The sequence below is a fragment of the Pelobates fuscus genome, chromosome 3 (genome assembly GCF_036172605.1).
Source record: "Pelobates fuscus isolate aPelFus1 chromosome 3, aPelFus1.pri, whole genome shotgun sequence".
Classification (NCBI taxonomy): Eukaryota; Metazoa; Chordata; class Amphibia; order Anura; family Pelobatidae; genus Pelobates; species Pelobates fuscus.
The window spans coordinates 328,849,532-328,873,958 of NC_086319.1; the positions used below are offsets into that span (position 1 = coordinate 328,849,532).

The window sequence follows — 24,427 nt, forward strand, 5'->3', positions numbered from 1 at the left end:
TATTCACTGAAGTGAGAATTGTATGGAATTCAAGGTGAATTTAAAATGTAAGGCTACTTTCGCCTTTAATTTGAAATTAACTTTCAATTCCCAATAATTCTCATATTAGTGAATAAAGCGGAATATCAGTATTCAGTATGCTACTGTATGATTTAACCTGTACAGGTAGCATAGATTATGAAATAGGCTAAACATTCATTGAGACATGCTCAATCACACTTGATTTTTAAGCCTCTACATTCAAATGATAAATGTTTGTGTATAGAATGAATGGAAATGTATACTAATGTTGCCTAGCATTTTAGAAAAGGTAATGTGGAAGTGAAGACAATGGAGTTATTTAATAAATTGTTCTCTGTGATTTGCCTTAATTGCTGTATTCTAGAAACAGATTTTTTTTCTATTAAAGCTGTGAATATGGTACTTTTAAGGGTTTGTGAAATATAGGGGGATCTGCATCATTTTGTTTTACATTCTAGTATGAGCCAATTCACTACTGAAATATGTACATACCTGCATGGAGCTCTTTTATGCCAGATATATCATTACCAAAGTGTAGCTCAACAATACTACACAACACATTTCCTTTACTAAAGTGCTGAATACTACACAATAGTCAGTTTGTTGATGCTTTTGTTATTACAAATAATTGTTTTATGTGTACTAAGAAAGAGCATACCTAGTGATTTGCATTTCTTTTACTTTTTTTCTGCTTCCTTTCCGTGTGTGTTTTCCAGAAAACTGCCCCAGTTGACTTTTCATTCAATCCGTTCGCTGACAGGAAATTTAATTTTTACGATCACAGCTTAATTGAGTCTATAAAACTGGACGATCCCCATGAGCAAGAGTTTTTCAGATTGCTTGCTCTGTGTCACACAGTGATGGCGGAGGAGAAAAATGAAGGTTTGTACCACATCCAAATGTACATTTCTTTACATCACATGGGAGACTTAAGTTTGCCGAGCCCAGTATCTAAACGGACAATTAATGGTAACAGAAGCCAGAAGTGTCATTGTGTGGAGATCTCAAACTGTTGGATTCAGCTCTTTATCGAAAGCAGTTCCTTTCTATCAGCATTTTACAGTAACCGTTTTTTCCCAATTGTATGAAGTTGGCTCACTTCTAACTTTTGCATAGTGAATGTGCAGATAATGGTTCTGGAGTGATGAAAAAAGCTTACTTTTTAGAATTTTTCTTGGCATATTCACACTGTTAGTAAAGAGTTCTGATACTTGTCCGTTTGCATCCGTTTCCTTCCAAAGAATTCACAGAAATGATAACTCTAGGTTATAATTCTGTCAAATTGCTTGTCTATCTTTTAAAACTGAAATTCAGAAATAATGATTCAAATATATATATATATATATATATATATATATATATATATATATATATATATATATATTTTTAAAAACACAGTCAAAATTAAATACATTAGCTTGAAGACAGAGTTTTTGGTTATAAAATAAGCTTCACCAAGCATGCAAACTTCACAAAACTTCACAAAACTCACAACTTAACTAGAGAAGACAGGGCAGATGGAATACATCATTTATTTTAAACAGTTACCTGGATTTTAAGAAATATGATATACCTTCTCCCATCCGCTGGACATAACTAGGGGTTCCAGTTCAGATTTCTTCCCAGGGGTAAACACTTCTGCTGTATAGGTTGTTATATTGCAGTATTTGCTTGATATAGACCAGCCAGCAAACATAAATCATATTGTTTGCTTCAAAGTGAGATGCACAGAATTGCCTAGCATTTTATGCCGTAGTATTAGTGTTTTATTACTGTTACACTTCTCGAACAAGATGGCCAGGCCTAAATCTTGAACATTTCCCTGTCCCAGAGAAGCCTATCACACTGCAAACTCATCTGTTTGTCAGAATGTTGTGGACCGCCAGTATATTGCCGCCACGGACTCCCTTTCCCAAAGTGAAGTAGCTCTATCAGACAGTTAAAGGGAATATTGCTGGTATAGCTTTCCCCACATAGATTAGTCGAGACTGAATGCTGGGATTAGATTTGTTTATTTCAGGCAAGCACTCTCAATTTATACACAGACCTCCAGCAGGGGGTCTCCACATTAAACTCCTCCCTGTGCCTGTGAGATAATTGAGTCAATTATCTCCCAGGTAAAGAAAAATAAAAAACATTTTACAACACCCCAAAAGTACCTCCAAAATACATGGAAACCCCTCAAGAGTCACATCCATGGGTTGCCCTGATCTGAGCGCCTAAATATCCAAAAAGTGCTCAGATTGGTTCAGTGGTTTGGAATCGCCACTGGGGTAAAGTTTTGACCAACCGGCGATGAGGTAGAAGCCCCAAATAGTTCCAGAAAAATGGTGGCAACGGACAGTCTCAGTTTGGGGGTTTCTATATGAAAACCACACAAGATATTCAGCTGCCTTCACGTAGCGAATGCTCCCCCCATTCTGTAGTTCATATCTCCCGAACACCATTCGTATAGGTGGTCCGGAACTGGAACAGGCAGCGGTTCTATCTTCACCGGTGTTCGCGGGAGTGCCTAGCCGTAATAACTTCCAGTCACTGGAAGACCAGGTACCGCTGCCAGCGTTTGGGAGCATAGGCGTGCGCAGCCTATTGCATTAGGGTGTGCACCCTAAAGCACAAACACACGCCGCATGTGTATATATGTAATATATATATATATATATATATGTATACACACATACACTGCTGTGTGTGCTGCTAGTGTGCTGTGAGGGTGCTGTAAGTGTGTGATGTGGGTGCTGTTAGTGTGTGTGTGAGGGTGCTGTTAGTGTGATGTGTGTGTGAGGGTGCTGGTAGTGTGATGTGTGTGTGAGGGTGCTGGCAGTGTGCTATGTGGGTGAGGGTGTTTGTGTGGGTGCTGTTTGTGTGTGAGGGTGCTGGTACTGTGCTGTGTGTGAGGGTGTTTGTCTGTTTGTTAGGGTCCTGTTACTGTGCTGTGTGAGGGTGCTGTGTGTGTGTGAGGGTGCTGTGTGTGTGGGTGTTTGTGAGGGTGCTGTTAGTGTGCTGTGTGTGAGGGTGTTGTGTGTTTGTAAAGGTGCTGTGTGTATTTGTGAGGGTGCGGTTAGTGTATGGTGTGTGTGAGCGTGCTGTATGTGTCTAGGTGCTGTGTGTGTGGGCTGTATGTTTGGAGGGATTGTGGAGGTGAGGGCAGATTAGTAAATATCCCCCCTCCCTACCTTATGTAGGGAGGGGGGATCCTTGCTGCCATGTGCCATCCCTTGTGGTCCAGTGGAGAGTGAACTCTAGCCTGCAGAGCTAGAGTTAACTCTCACGAGATCTGTGTTGCCTTGGCAATGCTCAGATCTCGTGAGAGGAACCTGGCAGAACTGCTGTCTAGAGCTCCCTGGGTCCTCTCCTGCCTCCCTCCATGTTGCTGTTGGTTGGTGAGGTAGATCTTTGATCTCCCCGCCAGCCCATGAAGGCTAAGAGCAGAGCCGGCACTCAGATAGTGCCGCCTCTGCGTGAGCCGACAGGGGAGATCCGGAGATCTCTGGAGAAGTCCTGGGGAATAAAGTGTGGGAACTCTTTTCCCACCTCCCCAAAAAAATAATATACATGTGTGTGTGTGTGTGTATATATATATACTGACACACATACACAGACACACACATATATCTATACGCGTGCACACACATACTCCCACACACTCACAGACACACACACAATTACAGACACACACCCATACACTCACAGACACACACATACACTCACAGACACACACACATGCACTCACAGACACACAAATACATACATTCACAGACACACACACATACATTCACAGACACACACACATACATTCACAGACACACTTACAGACACACACACACACACACACTCAGACAGACACACACATTCACAGACACACTTACAGACACACACACATACACACTTACAGACACACACACACACACTCAGACACACACACATACATTCACAGACACACTTACAGACACACACACATACATTCACAGACACACACTCAGACACACACACAGACACATACATTCACAGACACACACACATACATTCACAGACCCACTTACAGACACACACTCAGACACACACACAGACACATACATTCACCTACACACACACATACATTCACAGACACACTTACAGACACACACACATACACACTTACAGACACACACACACACACACTCAGACACACACACATACATTCACAGACACACTTACAGACACACACACACATACATTCACAGACACACACTCAGACACACACACACAGACACATACATTCACAGACACACACACATACATTCACAGACCCACTTACAGACACACACTCAGACACACACACAGACACATACATTCACAGACACACACACATACATTCACAGACACACTTACAGACACACACACATACACACTTACAGACACACACACACACACACACTCAGACACACGCATACATTCACAGACACACTTACAGACACACACTCAGACACACACACATACATTCACAGACACACTTACAGACACACACACAGACACATACATTCACAGACACACACACACATACATTCACAGACACACTTACAGACACACACTCAGACACACACAGACACATACATTCACAGACACACACACATACATTCACAGACACACACTCAGACACACACACACATACATTCACAGACTTACAGACACACACACATACAGACACATACATTCACAGACACACACACATACATTCACAGACTTACAGACACACACACATACATTCACAGACACATACATTCACATACACACACACATACATTCACAGACTTACAGACACACACACATACATTCACAGACACATACATTCACAGGCACACACACATACATTCACAGACACACTTACATACACACACATACATTCACAGACACATACATTCACAGACACACACACATACAAATTATTATTATTTTTTTAATAAAAAAAATGTCCACCCAGCCTCTCTACCTGGAGTGCTGGCGTGGACCTGTCCCTGGGGTCCAGTGGGTCGGGTGCCTGTCTTCATCTCAGCCGCGGCGAGGGAGCTGTGTGCACTCTGCTCCCTCTCACCGTGCGGGCTGTCTACAGTAGCTGGGAGCCAGAATATGACGTCATATTCCGGCTCCTAGCATCAGCAAACGGCGCGCGGCGAGAGGGAGCAGACAGCACACAGCTCCCTCGCCGCAGCTGAGATGAAGACAGGCACCCGACCGGGGGGGCTGAGGGGGGGGTTTGGGGTCCATCACCTCTTGCTCCCCCCCCCCATGATAGGGGGAACATGGGGGCCGGAAGGGGGCATTTGGGGGGCACTGACTGCTCAAATAAAAGTGCAGGAACGCTGTTCCTGCAGGACTCAATACATAGGCGTGCCACGGGGATTAGGGTGTGCCCAGGCACACCCGGCACACCCCGTGCGCACGCCTATGTTTGGGAGACAAAATGGCCATCATCCATTCTATCGACCACGTGCGTTTGGTTGCATGAAATGTCATCCACCCAGGGGAGCATTTTATTAATAGTTTCCTTGCGGTTTTGCACTTGATACTTGGTGTTCCACGTTCTATAATGGGATGCTGGGGTGGTCCTCGTTCAGGGAACCAAACTAAGTGAGTTCAAACGAGCATGCGTACAGGGAAAAAGGGAATAGTACTGATCCAAGTAGTGGGGCATTCCTTCACAGTCTACCAGCAATACTTTTAACAACACCGTGCCTCCCTACACCTGCTGAGACATAAGCCAGCCTATATGTTCAGAAATTGGCATTTAAGGAACTAATTTTCCTGTAACGTGATTTATTTTACCCAACACGGCAGGGACACAAACAGGTGACATACTCTAAATCAAGATGACACCACGCACAAGTAGTTTAGTAAATTAACCCCTTAAGGACCAAACTTCTGGAATAAAAGGGAATCATGACATGTCACACATGTCATGTGTCCTTAAGGAGTTAAACCAATATGTTATTTTAATGTATGCTATTTTATTAATATACTGTGTTCGAATTATCCCAATATAAGTATGTGAGCCGGGTGCTCAATATTTTTTTTTAATAGGACTGATCATGGCATTGCAGAGGTTAATTCTGGAGTCAGAATTCCACTTGCTAATCCGTTGAATTATGTGTTGCGGTTTGCTGAAGTTAAGCTGGCAAGGACTTTCACTGTTTATAATTTTGCTACCTTGTGGATTTTTAGGTCACACATGTGTTTGCAGCGTTGGAATTTCCAGAAGTACTGTGACTCAGTTGTGTTATCAGCAAACTTACTTGTGGTGTCTGTTTATGAATGGGTCTCATACATATTCGTGCTGACCTTTTTCACAGGCATTTATTTGACCAAAAAAGGATGCTTTTCAACGTTTATAGATATTACAGATCGTACATGACTTTCCATTTTGTTCTTTGTAATGTCATTCTTGGAGTTTTATTAGTCATACATGAGAAATGCAGGCTCCACACCACAGTTCTTAAAACTATACTATGCACTGTGATTTAAATTAGGAGCACTGTAGCATTAGGAATACATATCTGTATTCCCAATGTTACAGCCCTGCTAAATGTCCCTTGCTATGTAGGTCCCCCCCATCAATATATATATAAAAAGTTAAAATTAAATGAATAACTCACCATTTCTCCTGCCCTGATTTTCTCTTAGCCCTGCTGCGACCCTTTCCTCTGCTTAAGTCACGCTGGAGGCTAGTCACCCTGGAGGCTTGCCTTCAAAATGAGTGGCCAATCCAATGCTACCCCACCACCTATCCCACCATAGAAAATGATTGTCTATAGCCAACAATGACTGCACTGCACCGTTGTTTAACCCCTTAAGGACCAAACTTCTGGAATAAAAGGGAATTATGACATGTCACACATGTCATGTGTCATTAAGGGGTTAAGAGAAAAGGCAGTGGGGGGCGGGGCCGGACCGCCGACGGGATCAGACACGTTTTGTCTGAGCTCCCGCTTTGAGGCCCGAAAACGGCGCAAACTGGGGGCATAAACTTTACTAGCCACCCGCAACAACTACCACCCTGATCCCCAGATCCTGGGGTTCGAGGAGATACCTCTTAAGATGCCCTCTGTAACCCGATGAAGGCCCGAGGCGTGAGGAGCTTGAGCCAGGATGAGACGGCCGCTCTCCCGGGTCTCCCGCCGGTGTCCGGCGTCCCCCCCCCTCTGGACCGGGGGGGTCATCCCGGTCTGCATGCATACGCAGCAACTTCTGCCGTGTTCCGACACGCGGGGCCGAAACTATCACCCTGCTGCAGAAAATTTACCAGCGGTATTCCTTAAAATGGCCGCCACCCGCCGGCATCAGGTACGCTAGAGCGATCAAAGCTGACTGAAGGGAGACCTTTATTATGGAGATTGTTCAGGCAGTGCGGTACAACGACAGGCAGGCTGGCGCAGAGGCATTGGCTGTCACTGATTAAAAATGGATCCCTTTGACCACTCGGCATTACTGGCCCCACATGTGCTCAAAGTCCTAACCTCACAAGATGGCGGATCATCGTGCAAGGGCACCATAAGACACCCAGACGCAGTACAAGCTCCTGCTGTTACGAAAGGGGCAAACCTGCATTGAATAGACCTGCATTGAATAGACTGAATAGACTGGGCATTGAATGAAGAGGTATGAAGACCCGGACAGCTATCAGGCACATTTCAGTGATGGAGCTGGCAGACCCTGTTTAACCTGGCGGTCACCTGATATGATCCAGCTTACATGGACTCAAGTTTATATTTTCTTTATTATAAATTTGTTACTAGCTCATTATAATGTACTAGTGCAGCTTCTCTGAGTACCACACTGTCAGTACCAGTACCTAATCCATGAGCGATGTTGTGGACTCTTGTAGGCCTGTTCCACAAACCTGTTAAATAAGCATGACATACAATATGTTCAGGCTCTTCAGTCCACTAGGTAGGAGATTAGCGCAACACCGCGCCCCACACTGGAGACCCGCTAGACTGGCTTAGCATGAATACCTAACCACCACTTTTAAGTCCTCATCATTTTCTAATACAGGCAACATGGCATAGGGCCACACTAATAATCGGTCTTCGACCCGAGAGGCTTGTTTGCACACACATCCATTAAATAACACATATAACCTGTCAGTTCAGTGTACTCAGTTGGATTTCTCATAGGATGCGCACTAAAGCTAAGTTACCTTTCCTACATTGCAATTACGTTAACTTAACTAGCCGGTCGGGCACCGCTCATTTTATTTCACTTACTGTCACTCCCTTGCTGTCAGTGAATATGGAAGGGGCAGTAACCTTGCCAGGTGGGGTTCCAGCTACATTGCACCATTACCAGTAATGTCTCGTAGACTGTCTCAGTAAACATGCATACCTTAACTATAAACAGTGATGTTGTGTAACTGTTAGTTTATAGAGACCTTCAGATACCTGTTGTCGGTAGCGTTGACTACTAGTAATACCTAACGTTGGCAGCGCTTGTTACCACTATTGCAAAGCTTCTTTATAATTTATAATACGACTAAGCAGCATGATTTAAACCTGTTCATAAATATAAAAATAGTGCATTGTACTACCATACCCTAATGCTTTCCATGTTGTCACTCATTGTTTTGAAATATGCATGCGGATTGCCTTTGGGGTACCACGTGCCTAAATGTTACCACCATATGCACTGTAAAAATAAAGAATTTAAAAAAAAAAAAAAAAAAAAAGAGAAAAGGCAGTGCTTACATTCTGCTTTAACCCAGTTTAGGTTAAAATAAAGCCAGGGAAAAATATTTGGTGAGTAATTCCTTTGCATAGAAATTGACAATAAGTCGGTAATATAGGCGAACTACAAAAGTGCATGGATAATTAAGCCAACTAAAGGCAATCTATATAAGGGAACGTGTATATTGGAATGGTTACCATGTATCACTTGTAGAGGGTTTTTCAATAAAGTATGCATTGTTGGGAATATAGCGCAAATGTAATTTTCTGAATCTAAAATAGACAAACTAAAAACCAAACTGACTACTAATTCTTGCAAATTAAATCAGGATGGAACTAAAGTAAAAATAGCGGATATTAAATTCTCAAACTCATTTATAGTCACAACTTGGCCCTTTTTTATTTTTTTTGAGATCCCTGCTATGAAAATACTGGTGACTTAGAGTAGTGGCTTAATGAATCATATAATTGAAATGTTTGTTAATTTATATTTTCTGCCTTCTCCATGAAATAGGAGAGCTGACTTATCAAGCCCAGTCACCGGATGAAGGAGCATTGGTAACTGCGGCTAGGAACTTTGGCTTCGTTTTCAGATCTCGAACTCCCGAGACCATCACTGTAGAAGAAATGGGGATAACAATAACATACCAGCTATTAGCAATATTGGATTTCAACAATGTCCGCAAACGAATGTCAGTCATAGGTAAATTGTTTATAGAATTTTCATTAAATGTGTTCTACAAGGAACCAGATGACATGTATATTGTGTTACATCAGAAGTCTAAATAATGAATCCATGAATCCACATTATTCAAATGAATCTGAAATTCTTTAAGATCCTTATATTTGTATCTTCCACAAGTAAGCTCTTTTTATAAGTACTTTATGTTGGCATTCTTGCTTCCATTGTTTGCATAGGAAATGGTCTGAACAGCAACACAACAAAGTCAGGTTTAAAACAATGAAATATCATAGGTTACACACGTATGAAAAATTTGTTTGAGTAAATAATTAAAATGTTCGATAGATGAAATCTCTACGTTTTCCACCTACCTTATGTCCTCATAGTATTTTGAACCATTTTAAATTCTGCATGCTCGCTGCCTCCTCTTCCTTCCAGATACGCACAATTGGAAGTGAGGCCTTACAATCTTTAAATGTTATAGCCTACAGTTTAAATAACCAGCATAAACCATATTTTTTATTTCATAATATATATATATAATATATACATGATAATAAATGTAGCAGGCGATCGAGGAGCTTACCTTCTGCTGCTGTTATCAATGTGGGTACGTAATTGACTTTATGGCATAACTTATCCTCAGCTTTGCCCTCTTCAAAGGAACACTTAAGCAGATATATTTCTCCTTTGGGCACTTCTGAGCATCTGTGATCCTAACTCTTATTTCAAAGTACACTCCATTACACTATTTCTCTTCATGTGTTGACAATTGTTGCTATGGCCTTTGTGTGTATCTCAACTGTTTTCTCATTTAACTGTGAAATCATGTTTATAGCATATACAGTACATTTATGTATACAAAAACCACTGGGGTTTCAGCTATTCCTAAATAGAAATGCAATAATAGTGTGATATTGTTACAATCAAAATCACTGTTAAGATAATTATTGCACTCAAGAGACATGTGTGGGTAGTAATCCTCAAACCCTCCATGGTGTTACCCAGGGGGCTGCTGATGCACCTCCTTTATATTAGATTTTCACAGGCATGTTCAGGATTACTGGGTAAAAGATATGAAAAGATTATATTCAAAGTATATAATTAAAAAAACCAAAAAACAAATTGGTCCTGTGCATTTCATCTAATTAACTTTTGACTTCCTCAGGAACCATATACATAAAATACATGTTAATAAATAAAAATAAAAAACATGCATAACAAACCCCAGTGTCCATTTAAATAGTTCTCTTTTGGTGTTCCTGTTCATACGTATCTTGTGCCTATCCTTGAAATTCTCCTTCAGCTGATTGCACCTGTTTCTTCTTCTCAAGTCTTTTGCACCTATTTTCTATTTTTCCTTAAAATATTCTCTAATGCCAGTCACCTGACCTGCCTGTAAATCACATGTGTGTGCCATATTGCGTTTCAACTAGGGATCTATCTAGCGCATATATTATGACTAATGGTATCGAAAGATATTATGTAGCTGTTTACCTTTGCTATTATGAAGTTAGAAGCATATATCTTTTGATACTGTGGAAGACATTTGCAACTGTAACATTACATATTTTCATAATTAATAGGCATGCAGATAGCGGTCTTATATTAACTAATTAACTATTAAATCTAGAGTGTCTTTGAATGTATGTGCCCTAAAGGAACACTAAAGGGTCAGGAACACAAACATGTATTCCTGGCCCTATAGTGTTTAAACCACCATTTATGTGGATTGCCCCCCCTTTACACCCATTATTATTATTATTGGCATTTATATAGCGCCAACATATTTTGCAGAACTTTACAATATTGTGAAAGGGGGAAATTTGACAATAAATGAGAGAAGTAAATAATGTCGCAGGGTCGATAGGTAGATGTGGACCCTGTTCCAATGAGCTTACAATCTAGAGGACATGGAAGATCTGCCAGCATTATGGGGACACAGGTAGAGCCAAGAAAAACTTATTGCAGAAACTGTTCTAACTGGAAGCTCTCTGTCCTGGGGAGGTGGGAGGCGGGGCACCCACACCTGTGTGCAGACTTGGAAAAGGTGCAGTCACCAATGCAATGTATCTGCTGTGTCCACTGGTATATAGTGGCCAATATATAGAAATATGCATTGAAAATGCAGATATTGGCTCTCAGAGCCAAATAATTGTATATTGTCTATAGTGACCAGTTACTGATGCTTGATTTATGGTACATATGCCTGTTAATATAGTCATCCAACACAAATAATCAAGAAGTCTCACACTGCTGAAATAATTGTTGATAATATTCTAGGACTTGTTTTCATGGTAATGGATATATTCATACATATTACAGAAGTGATATAACAAGCAATGGAGAATTAATTGAATAAGAACTGGACATTTAAAGGACCACTCTAGGCACCACTAAACTACCTGATTTAACAGCCCTATTCTATACCTGACTACTCAGTGCCCCTCTGAACCCCACTTTTAACTTTTAAATTCTATTCTAAACACCCCTTTACTTACCTTCTTTGTAGCGCTACGTCACCGATCGTCCACACCTCCCGCGCGGTCATCGGGTCTGCTGACTGTTTTCCCCGCTGTCCGCCAATGAATTTCCCCTCATAGGAAATCATTGCGGCCGAAATCATTGCGTCCAGCGCAGCGCTCAGCCAATGAAAATCTTCTCATAGAGATTCATTGACTACAATGAATCTCAATGGGAAGAATTCAGCATAGTCTCTAATGCAGGCGCGCTCACATCTGAGCTGCCTGCATTAGAGGGAATAACGTTAGACGCCCAAGAGGACGTCTGACGTCAGCTCACTGTGATTCTAACAGTGAGGATTGCGGAAGCACCATCTAGTGGCGGTCTCAGAGACAGTCACTGTAGGTGGGAATAGGGGGAAAAAAATACACTGCTTTTCCTCTGAAACGGTAGTGTATTTAAAAAAAAAAAAAAAAAAAAAAAAACTAGAGGTACCTGGCACCAAGACAACTTCATTGAAATTAAGTTGTCTTGGTGCCTAGAGTGGTCCTTTAATACAGGTTTAAATAATAACCTGTTATGCCTAGTCAAACTGCAAGCACTTCATAGAAGACACATTTTTAGAAACTTGTATTAAAAGGCTTTTGTAGAATATTGGTTTTAGACTCTTTAAATCCCTTCTGATAAGAAGGGGTCTTCTCAAACTAATACACCGGCTTTGAATGAAGTTTTGGGAACATGGCAGTGTAAATAATCAGGAAGCACCACTGGATAGAAGAGAGAGGGAATGTTGGTAGGATGAAGAACAGAGGGGTAGGGTGGTATACAGAGAAAGATGGGAGCAAGACTAGAAGGTATGGAGAATAGAAGTTGGCACAATGGAATAGACTGGTCATGTAAATTGACTCTCTATAGAGTCAAGAGAGAAAGGACATGGCAAGATAGAGTTTTAAGATGAAGGTGGGGTGAGGGAGGAGGGTAGAGAATTATCCAACAAGTCAAAATAAATAAACTTTGTAAAACCGGGATTAAGATTGCAAGAAGAAGAGAGGAAATAAACTGTGGGAATGGAAAGGATTAAGAAAACTGCTGTGCATTTTATGAAATCCTGCAGGATAGATAAAGGAAAATTGTTTAATATCATATACATATTTTTAAAATGTTTCTGCACATATTGATCTCGTTACTAAAATGCTTTGTCGACTTTGAAGGTTTAGTTTGCTGCTCTATTGAAGAACTTAGTAGCTGAGCTTAGTAAAGAGACACATTTAACTCATTTCCAAAAGCACAGACAAATTATATTAGTTTAATTAATAACACAAATATTAAGAATCAAATCATTTTATTTTTTTGCTGGGTTCAAAGTATACAAAGACAAATTGTACATGTTTTTTGGTCCTTTAAAAAGACCAGTGTACCTCAACTAACTCTAATCAAATGCGTTTTTTATGAAAGTTTTTTTTTTCTCTAATTATTTGTATTTTTTCTTCTTTTGTCCTAATGCAAGAAGCAAGAAGCTTTTTATTTATATTTCCCCCACATGCCCATGTCACAGTGTATTGTTACTTCTGAGCCAGGAAACCCATTACTTAAAGACTTTGCTTCTTGCAGTTTTAATGTTCAAAGTTTATGTGTGCTATGTGGAAAGAAAAAAACCACAGCTTCTAAAACACAAATTGGCTGTAAGCTGTGGTTGTCCTTAGAGGCTTTCCTAACCAATCCATGAATAGATGGACATTTCTGTTCTTCATCAAAATTCTGTGTCTGCCCATTTCGTGTTTGCTAATCCACACAGAGAGAAGCAAGGCCAGTAACCATGTGTTGTGAAATTATCCGATGAAAGTCACATTATATATACAGCATCCAATATCTATTATATAATCGTTCTAGCGAGAGAGAGTACATCTGCTCATATTACCCTAATCAATTATTTCAAGCAAGCAATTTTAGCTTACGTATATTGATCCCCTGTCTGTCTGATGATGTTATATGTCATGTTATAGCTGGCCCTGGTGTTGGGATGGAGGGATGTTCAAGACTGGTATGGAATTAATCTAGTATGCACGAATTTAATCATGCTAGGCCAACCTTCTCACTATAGAGCATGCACGCATTCACTCATGCTTGCCTGTCTGCTGCATCATGCAATCGTGGCAGATGGTGGATTCAATAAAGTAAGCATATGGAAAGGGTAGAGCATCATGGGAAATGAGTGGCTGGCTGAGCATCATGGGAAATGTGATTCACAAGAGCTGCGCTGCCAAAAGTTAGCAGTCACTGGGTAATTACAAAGAAGTCAGTGCCTGGCTTCGTTTTCACACCAGGTGCTATTGCTTCCTACTTTCTGTCACATCATCCTACATACTAGCAAAGTGTGCATGTGCCCAGATGGAGGGCGCTGTTAAACGACACGGGCACAGTGAAAAGGGAGTTCAGCCAGACTGGTGTTCAGCCAACAGGAGATAACAACTGTATTACTCCCAGTGATGTGTTTGTTTTTTATGTATATACATGCATGTAGATTACACTCCAGGTAGGAATTTGTTGTTATGGGTTGAAATTGAACTTTGATTCAAAGGTAAGTAAGAAGTATTTCTTAAAAAAAAAAAAAAAAAACACCACAAGACCCAAATGGGACCTTTAACCCCTTAAAGACACATGACATGTGTGACATGTCATGATTCCCTTTTATTCCAGAAGTTTGGTCCTTAAGGGGTTAAACCTTAACAAAAAAGGAGTTCTTAGCTGCCATTCTGTTCTACATTATGAATCCACACTGTAGGAAACACATTTTCATTGTTCTTATACAGAATGCAATGTTGCAATGATACCGTATTATAGGTAATTCTTGAACTTTTGTTTCCCAGTACGAAATCCGGATGGCCATATTAAACTTTACTGTAAGGGAGCTGATACCATCTTGTTCGAAAGACTGGATGCCAGTAGTGAGGAGCTGATGTTTATAACATCGGATCATCTTAATGTAAGTGTTGCTTATTATATTAATCAATAATTCATTTGGTTTTCTGGTGTTGTATTTTGTTGTTTCTATGTAAGACTCACACAAGCTAGATTTCATGTGGCTCATGGTGTTTCATTGGCTTATTGCACTTATACATCTTTTTGAAACTTACTAGTATTATATTTTGTACTTCACTATATGAAATGATCTGATAGCTTATCATTGTAAGAATTGAAACTTGGAAAAAAACAAAAACTAGCCCTAAAAGCATCCCGTGCCTAAGAAATAACTAAATATCACCTGTATTTTGGCTTTTACAGAATGATAAAGGACAACTGTCACCTCAAAAATGTTAATACAATATTCCATTCAGCAAGTATTGAACGGAAATAGTTGTTTTGTTTTTTATGAAGTATATGTAAAAATTGAGAGCAATCTTTAGTATATGTCAGGTTATAGAACATTGAGCGGTATTTGTCCGTAGCGGGAGGTACTGTGTAAGGGCCTTAGAGCTTAACAAAAATACAAAAATACATGAAAAATAAGCCTGTAAATCCACCTTAACAATAAGCACTCAGTAAACCAAAACACCCACTTATTCTCTCTACCACTACCCAACCCTTAATCTTAACCCTAACACCCTTTTACACTACTCCAACCAAATCCCCAACAATTACTTTAACCCTGACTGTAAGTCCCCCCCTAATGCTGCCCATACCATAATGCCTAACACTTATCCTAACCCTTAATCATAAACCTAAAAGGCAAATAATACCATAATCCTAAAAGTTATATTAACTCTAAAATGGTACTAAGTCTAAGCCCCAATTTCCAGAGTTGTTGAGCACTTTGTTCAGCAATGGATGTCTAAGATGTGTCATATCTTGGAATTATGTGAGAATTTATTTGAGAATAGGAGAATATTTTCTTATCTTGAAAGGGTCCCTATAAGCACCAACTTTAGTATAATTTAGTGATTTATGTATATAGATCATGTTACATAGTTACATAGCTGAAAAGAGACTTGCGTCCATCAAGTTCAGCCTTCCTCACATATGTTTTTGCTGTTGATCCAAAAGAAGGCAAAAAACCCAGTCTGAATGTTTGTCAATCTCTCTTGATTGAAGTAAGCCGATATTTGTCATATAATTATAGGAAAATTAGGAGAGCTTAAATACTGCAAACTATCTACTATACACTTTCACTCAGCCTCACAATAGGAGAAGCAATTTGGATCCCTTGTTTACCTCGCTAAATTAAAACACATTTGGTATATACTATTAGTTCGACATATAACTAAATGACATATTCGCCTTTTGACCACTTCAGGACTAATATTGTCCAGAATGTTGTTACTCCTAAGGACCTTAAATGCATTATACACTTAAACCATTCTGAGATGAAAAGGAAACTGGTACATCCTTTATATAAATTAGGTATTTAAATTGCTTTGAAATATTATGTTGTTGTATGCATGTATTTTATTAAAAAGTAATATCAGAAATATCACCAGAAATGTTACCTAATACTGATGATAAAATGTACCTTGTGAAATGCTGTGTAATTCCCAGATTTTACTAGTAACATGACGTAAAGTCATGATTTTATTAAAGACACGGAGGCGAGTATTATGCATATCTCTTTCTTTATTTCCTCAGCAGCAAAGATAGAGGAATATAAATATTATCAAAAAATGAAAGAAAAAAACTGTACAGGCATAACAGGTAGCCAATCACATAACAGAGGAAGTAGCTATATAAGTCCTGTGTCTCCCACAATCCCCCTCTTTCTTGCGAAACCGAAGACCAGGTAAGATGAACGATGTCCCACTTGATCCAAACAGGAAACGGGAAACAAAACGATAACTTCAAGCTAAAAAAGATAGAGAAATATGGTAATTTCCAAACCCAAAACTGTAGACTTACCAAACATAACCGTGAGGGATCTACATGAAACAGGATTCTGAAATAGAAAAAATATATAAGATTAGAAACCAATATAAAACTGTCAAATCATCTAAGCATGATAAAAAATTACACGATACAAAAACATGAACTCAATACAGACCTAATTGACAACATACCTGTATAGCATCGAAGCATCTCTAATCCCAAATCCACACCGGGAGGGTGGGAGGGAATAATACTCGCCTCCGTGTCTTTAATAAAATCATGACTTTACGTCATGTTACTAGTAAAATCTGGGAATTTTATTAAAGACACGGAGGCTCCTATTATGCAAGTTCAAAGCTGTGCTATCACTTGAGATGCGACGTGTTCAATTGGTCTGAAATAGAAGTCTCTGAAGGTCGATTCTCGGGACCAGTCCGCTGCGCGCATGATGTCTTCCAGACGGCAACCAACTGTGGATGCCTTCGAAGCCATAGCACCTCGTACAGAATGAGGCGTAAAGACAGACGTGTCTATACCCGCTAGGGATAAAAGCCAACGAATCCAACGCGCTAGCGTCGGTGTCGATACTGGGCGATGAGGAGCCTTAAACGAAATGAATAGGGGATGGCGGTCAGATGAACGCAACGGTCGCGTAGCCTCTAGATAGGCCTTCAAACAATCCACCGGACAGAGTGCCGGACATAACGAGAATCTAGGATATACGAAGGATTTGGACGCCGACTTAGTTCTCCTAGATATGTTGAAAGTAACGCCTTCAGGAGTAAACACAAAGGCACCCCAATCAAGAGCCCTAACATCGGAGACTCTCTTACAAGAGACCAGGCAAAACAGTATAACCATCTTGGAGGATAGTTGTTTAAGAGTCAAGTCCTGGTTAGGGTACCACTCCGACAGAAACCGCAACATAATGTTGACGTCCCAAAATGCCGAAAAACCGCGACCTAGGCGGACGGACGAAGCGAATACCCTTGAGAAGACGGCATACAAAAGGATGTTTGCCGACGGGTAAACCTTCCAAACCTCCGTGACCGGCAGATATGGCCGATCGAAAAACATTGATAGTCCTGTACGCCTTGCCTGAGTCGAACAGGGCTGTGAGAAACCCCAGGATCAAATGGAGAGGGGCAGATACGGGATCCACTGCCCGTTCCACGCACCAATCAGACCAAGACTTCCATGCAGCTCGGTAAGCTGATCGCGTGCCCGGAGCCCAGGCGTTATCGAGGAGCAAGAGAGTTGACTGTGGAACGTCAGGGACAAGCCAGCGTCCCCTGAAAGGAACCATGCTACTAGGGGCAACTGGTGCTGGAGCACCAATTCGTGCGAGTTCCCATCCGGATCCAGAAGGAGGTTCTGGAAGTTCGGCAACAGATGAGGGAAGTCTATGGACAACTCCATCAAACGAGGGAACCACGGACGGGATCTCCACAGAGGGGTGATCAGAGCTAGACAACAGTCGTGACGAACCAGCTTTGAGATCGTACGAGCGATCATGTTGAATGGAGGAAAGGCATACAGGTGGCCCGGAGGCCATTCTTGAAGAAAGGCATCCGTCGCCACAGCCGCCGGGTCCGGTCTCCAACTGTAGAACTTCGGCAACTGAGTGTTCAGTCGAGAGGCGAACAGGTCCATCTCGAACCGTCCCCACAGCCTGGTTAGGCCTTGGAAGACCGAGGCATGCAATCGCCAGTCTCCCGAGTCTCTCAAATGTCTGGAGTTCCAATCCGCACCGGAATTGTCCAGACCCGGAATATGTTCCGCCGTCACCGAAACGTTGTTGAGAAGGCAGAATTGGCAAAAGTCCTTCGCCAGTAGAGCCAACATCCTGGACTTGGTGCCGGCCAGGTGATTTATGTATCGGACCGCCGATAGGTTGTCCAACTTGAGGAGAACACAACAGTTCGCCCTTCCAGGGGTAAGGCTGCGAATCGCAAAGGCTCCCGCCAGAATTTCTAGGCAGTTGATGTGTAACGACTTCTCTGCGTCGGACCAACTGCCCCCCGTGGAAATGTCGCCACAACGAGCCCCCCAGCCGTGCAAGCTGGCATCTGATTCTATGATCACGTCCGGAACGGAACCGAAAATCGCCCTTCCGTTCCAGGCTTCCATGTGTGCCAACCACCATACCAGCTCGTCTCTGGATTCCTCGTCCAGACAAATTCGGGATTCGTACGATCGACCCGAACGTAGGTGTGACCCCTTGAGCCGCTGGAGAGCCTGGTAATGCAAAGGGCCTGGGAATATCGCCTGAATGGAGGAGGCCAGCAGACCGATGATCCTTGCCAGCTGCCGGACCGACAAGTCCGAAGCACGAAGAGCTCGACGGAGCTCCTTCTGGATGGCTTTTATCTTGGATTCCGGCAAGTACAGGAACTGCCGTACGGAATCCACCTGGAACCCCAAAAACTCCATAGACTGGGCGGGTTTCAGGACCGACTTGTCCCAGTTGACCAGAAAACCTAGGTTCTGTAAGAGGTTGACCGTCCCGTCTAAATGCAACCTCAGGCATTCCAACGATTGGGACATGATTAGGATGTCGTCCAGGTAAATAATCAGTCGAACCCCTCGGGTACGGAGGAACGACACCACCGGCTTCATAACCTTGGTGAAACACCAAGGGGCCGAGGAGAGACCGAACGGCAGGCATGTAAAACGCCAACGCCGTCCGTGCCAGGTGAAGTGCAAGTAGTCCCTGGACTCCACTGCTATTGGAACCGTGAAGTACGCATCCTTCAGGTCCAATTTGGCCATCCAATCCGACTGTCTCAGAAGGTCTCTGAGACAATGAATGCCTTCCATCTGGAAATGCTGGTAGCGTAGGAAGGCGTTGAGAGGGCGAAGATTTATCACTGGGCGGACACCGCCCCCTTTCTTGGGTACAAGGAAGAGATTGCTCGTAAAGCCTGGAGTGGCGAACGGCAATTCCTCGATGGCGCCCTTCGAGAACATCTCCGCGACCTCCGCGGAGATCATCGCGTCCTGCTCCTGTGGGAGAGACAATTCCCTGGGGGTATACGTTTGAACAGGCAGGGAGACAAAATCTAGTTGGTAACCCTTTACGCATTGCAGAACCCAAGCATCTGAGGTTATAACTGCCCACTTTGGGTAGAATAAGGCCAGCCTCCCCGCCACCCGAAAGAAAAATATTAACAATGAATAAAAACAACAATAATAAACATAAGTATAATCAGAAACATGAAGCACAAGTAAACAAAATGCAATGAGTAGGAGAGCTCAAGTAAAATACTTAGCTGTCTGAGGAAGCAGCAAAGAAAGAGGGGGATTGTGGGAGACACAGGACTTATATAGCTACTTCCTCTGTTATGTGATTGGCTACCTGTTATGCCTGTACAGTTTTTTTCTTTCATTTTTTGATAATATTTATATTCCTCTATCTTTGCTGCTGAGGAAATAAAGAAAGAGATATGCATAATAGGAGCCTCCGTGTCTTTAATAAAATGGCTACTTTTTAGATGTATGTTACTGTATATACTCGAGTATAAGCCGAGTTTTTCAGCACATTTTTTGTGCACATTTTTTGTAATAATAATAATTAAAAAAAATAATAATAAAATAAAAATAATAATAAAATTAAAAATAATAATAAAATAAAAAAATTATAATAATAAAAAAATGTAATGAAACAAAAAAAATATTAAAATAATAATTCAAAAATAAAAATGCCCACCCCCCACCAAGGCTCTGCATCACACTCTGCATTACACACACATTCACACACTGCATTCATACACACACACTGCACTCATACACACACACACTGCACTCATACACACACACACTGCATTCATGCACACACACTGCATTCATACACACACACTGCATTCATACACACACACTGCATTCATACACACACACACTGCACTCATACACACAGCATTAATACACGCACACTGCATTCATACACGCACACTGCATTCATACACGCACACTGCACTCATACACACACACACTGCATTCATGCACACACACACACTGCATTCATACACACAGCATTCATACACACACACAGCATTCATACATGCACACTGCATTCATACACACACACTGCACTCATACACACACACTGCACTCATACACACACACACTGCACTCATACACACACACACTGCACTCATACACACACACACTGCACTCATGCACACACACACTGCATTCATGCACACACACACTGCATTCATGCACACACTGCATTCATGCACACACACTGCATTCATACACACACACTGCACTCATACACACAGCATTCATACACACACTGCATTCATAAACGCACACTGCACTCATTCACACACACTGCATTCATACACACACACTGCATTCATACACACACACACACTGCACTCATACACACAGCATTCTCATACTCACACACTGCACTCATACACACACACAGCATTCATACACACACACTGCATTCATACACACACACTGCATTCATACACACACACTGCACTCATACACACACACTGCACTCATACACACACTGCACTCATACACAGCATTCTCATACACACACACTGCACTCATACACACAGCATTCTCATACACACACTGCATTCATATACACACACTGCATTCATATACACACTGCACTCATATACACACTGCACTCATATACACACTGCACTCATACACACACACTGCACTCATACACACACACTGCATTCTCATACACACACACTGCATTCTCATACACACACACTGCATTCATTATATACACACACTGCATTCATTATATACACACACTGTAAATAAATATTCAATTAATATAATTTTTTTAGGATCTAATTTTATTTAGAAATTTACCAGCAGCTGCTGCATTTCCCACCCTAGTCTTATACTCGAGTCAATAAGTTTTCCCAGTTTTTTTGGGGTAAAATTAGGGGCCTCGGCTTATATTCGGGTCGGCTTATACTCGAGTATATACGGTACTTTATGGATCGGTTGTGGGTACCATGACTGCTATTACAGTTACAGGCCAAATATAAAACAGTTTTCTGCTTAACCCTGAGGTGCCGGAGAAAATATTTTTTGATCATTGTGCTTACTCTAATTCATGTGCACAAAATAATTAAATGAATCAAGCGCACTGCATAGTTACTAACGCCTGTGCACAAGCTACTAAACATACTATATTATAGTATAACAGCATGCACATGGGGGGGGAAAAATTATTTATTTATTTTTCTGGCACCTCTGGGGCTCTACACAAATGTTTGATCCACTAATTATTAATTGTCAGAAGTCAATGGCATACATTGATCTCCCCCTTCTCTGTTAATTCAGGAACTAGACATCATCACATCATCCAAACTATGCAATAGATGATCTCACTGTATCTCCATTGCTGTGGAGTGCCTGTTTGGTAGATAAAAGTTGTGCATCCCTCTCACATTAGTCTTGTCATACTCAGTTTCTTATTGTACTGCATTTAAGTAACACTTTTTTTAATAAGTGCTTTTTGTAAATCATTCAGGAGTTTGCAGGGGAAGGACTACGGACACTAGCCCTAGCATATAAAGATCTTAGTGAGGATTATTTGAGGTGGTGGCTGAATCTCCATCACGACGCAAGCACTACACTCGAGAACAGAGAGGAAAGGCTCGCTGCAGCTTATGAAGAGATTGAAAGCAACATGATGGTACGACCCTATTTTATTACATTGATGAAACTATCTGTCAATCTTAGATATGTGTTACACCTGTAGAGTAAATTTAGAACGGTGCTGATCCCAATGTATAAACAAGATAGAAGATTAATGAAAGATTGTACCCAGTGTCAAAGTACATCTCCTATCCTAACTGAAGACTATGTGGGTCCCATGTTCAAGAAATATTACAGTGTTGCAGTTACTGTGAGTTTCTGCAGGCTGTTATGGACATCTAGTACAGTGAAACCTCGGAACTCAAACTTAATCCGTTCCCGAAGGCTGTTTGAGTTCTGATGTGTTCAAGAACCGAATCAACATTTCCCATAAGAATTAATGTAAAATTGATTAATCTGTTCCAGACCCCCAAAATTACAGCATTTTACATTTATATGTATGCATTAAAAATAATTAAAAAATGATATTACTTGTTCCTGTGCTCTCCAAGTTGCATGTGTGGACAGACACCTTGCTCCTCCTCCCTGCAGCTCGGTTAAGACTGCTGCACTCAGCTGTGAATCGACCTGAGTGAACAAACTAATTACAACTGTGGTACAGCTGCTATCAGTTTATTAAGAGGTTCCACCCATCTTATGTGATGAATGGAACTGCATCTGCAGGATAAACTACATATATCATTAAACAATTTGAGAAATGTATGGGATAAAAGAAAACATTTAGTTATGTAGTCTATCACATAATGAGAATGTAAATATCACTCTAATAATAAGCACCTTACATTTATTTGAGTGGTTCCTGCCTTTCAACTTGCTAAAAATGTACTGTTACATAAATAATTGTAATAATACACCCTTTTCTGACTCGAAAATAAGACATGGCTCTTTATTGTATGTTTGGGTACCGAAAATTGTTCGCGTACTGAGACATTTTTTTACTCTACATTTTTTGTTCGACTTCTGAATTGTTCGAGAATGGGACCGTTCGTGTTCCGAGGTTCCACTGTATTTGTTTGCTGCAGACTGACATTGAGGTGTACTGAAGATTCATTAGCAGGGCTCTAAATTTCAGATGTTATGTTATTAGAAATGCCTAAAAGTTATTTGAGACTGCAAGCATGGAGGGTCCTTAGCACACTCTACATCAGTGAATTTCTACTCCACAGAACAGAACTTTCACTCGCCAGTTGCTAATAGGTAAGACGTCTTGAGGCAAGCTGCTAGCCTTGGGCTTTGCCCCAAAACCAAACAACTGGATAGCAGTACAGCAGTGCAGCAAAGTATAGCACATTTGCTAGTGCAATTCATTCTTTGTAATTATTACGTCAGAAGTGCTCTTTGACTCAAACGTGGTGCTAGTTTATTAATTTTTTTATTTTACTGGCTGTTTTCTGGTTTCTTCAAAAGCTACTGGGTGCTACTGCAATTGAAGACAAACTGCAAGAAGGTGTGAGAGAAACTATCGCAAGTCTTCTACTGGCAAACATAAAGCTGTGGATTCTAACAGGAGACAAGCAGGGTACAGCTAATGATCCAACTTATGATTTAAACTATTTTGTGATAATTGTGGGGTTAGCATGTTTTAATGAACCAATCTTCAACCACTGTTCCATTGACAATTTAGGATGTCTGTTGGCATATTAGGCTAATTTATAAAACAGCAGACTATTGCAGAAATGTGTCACTAAGAAAGTGACAGTGCATATATTGCATTGTGGAAGAGTCATTTCATTACAATCTACCCGAGCTCCTTTTCTGAATACTTTACAGCAGTATAGCTTAAATCAGTGGGAAATTTTTTGTCACTTTTTTCATTGCACTCCACCTTGATTAATGTGTATATAAACATGTATACACAAAGGTTCACACATATCACTGCACATATTGCGCACATACATATGCATTCACACTCGTTATTCTTATAAGTTTTATTAAACATAGAAACATAGAATGTGACGGCCCATCTAGTCTACCCAATTTTCTAAATACTTTCATTAGTCCCTGGCCTTATCTTATAGTTAGGATAGCCTTATGCCTATCCCACGCATGCTTAAACTCCTTATTC

The 24,427-nt window shown here is 41.1% G+C and overlaps 1 protein-coding gene across 1 annotated transcript in view; it reads left to right on the forward strand.

Moving 5' to 3' along the window:
• ATP8B4 (ATPase phospholipid transporting 8B4 (putative)) overlaps positions 1–24,427 on the forward strand; it is a 215,325-nt gene that overhangs the window by 153,146 nt on the left and 37,752 nt on the right. The window contains exons 15-19 of the mRNA XM_063449017.1: positions 738–903; positions 9,232–9,420; positions 14,730–14,845; positions 22,235–22,399; positions 23,770–23,881. Of these exons, the coding sequence (XP_063305087.1) occupies positions 738–903; positions 9,232–9,420; positions 14,730–14,845; positions 22,235–22,399; positions 23,770–23,881 (748 nt within the window). The remainder of the gene's footprint in view (positions 1–737; positions 904–9,231; positions 9,421–14,729; positions 14,846–22,234; positions 22,400–23,769; positions 23,882–24,427) is intronic.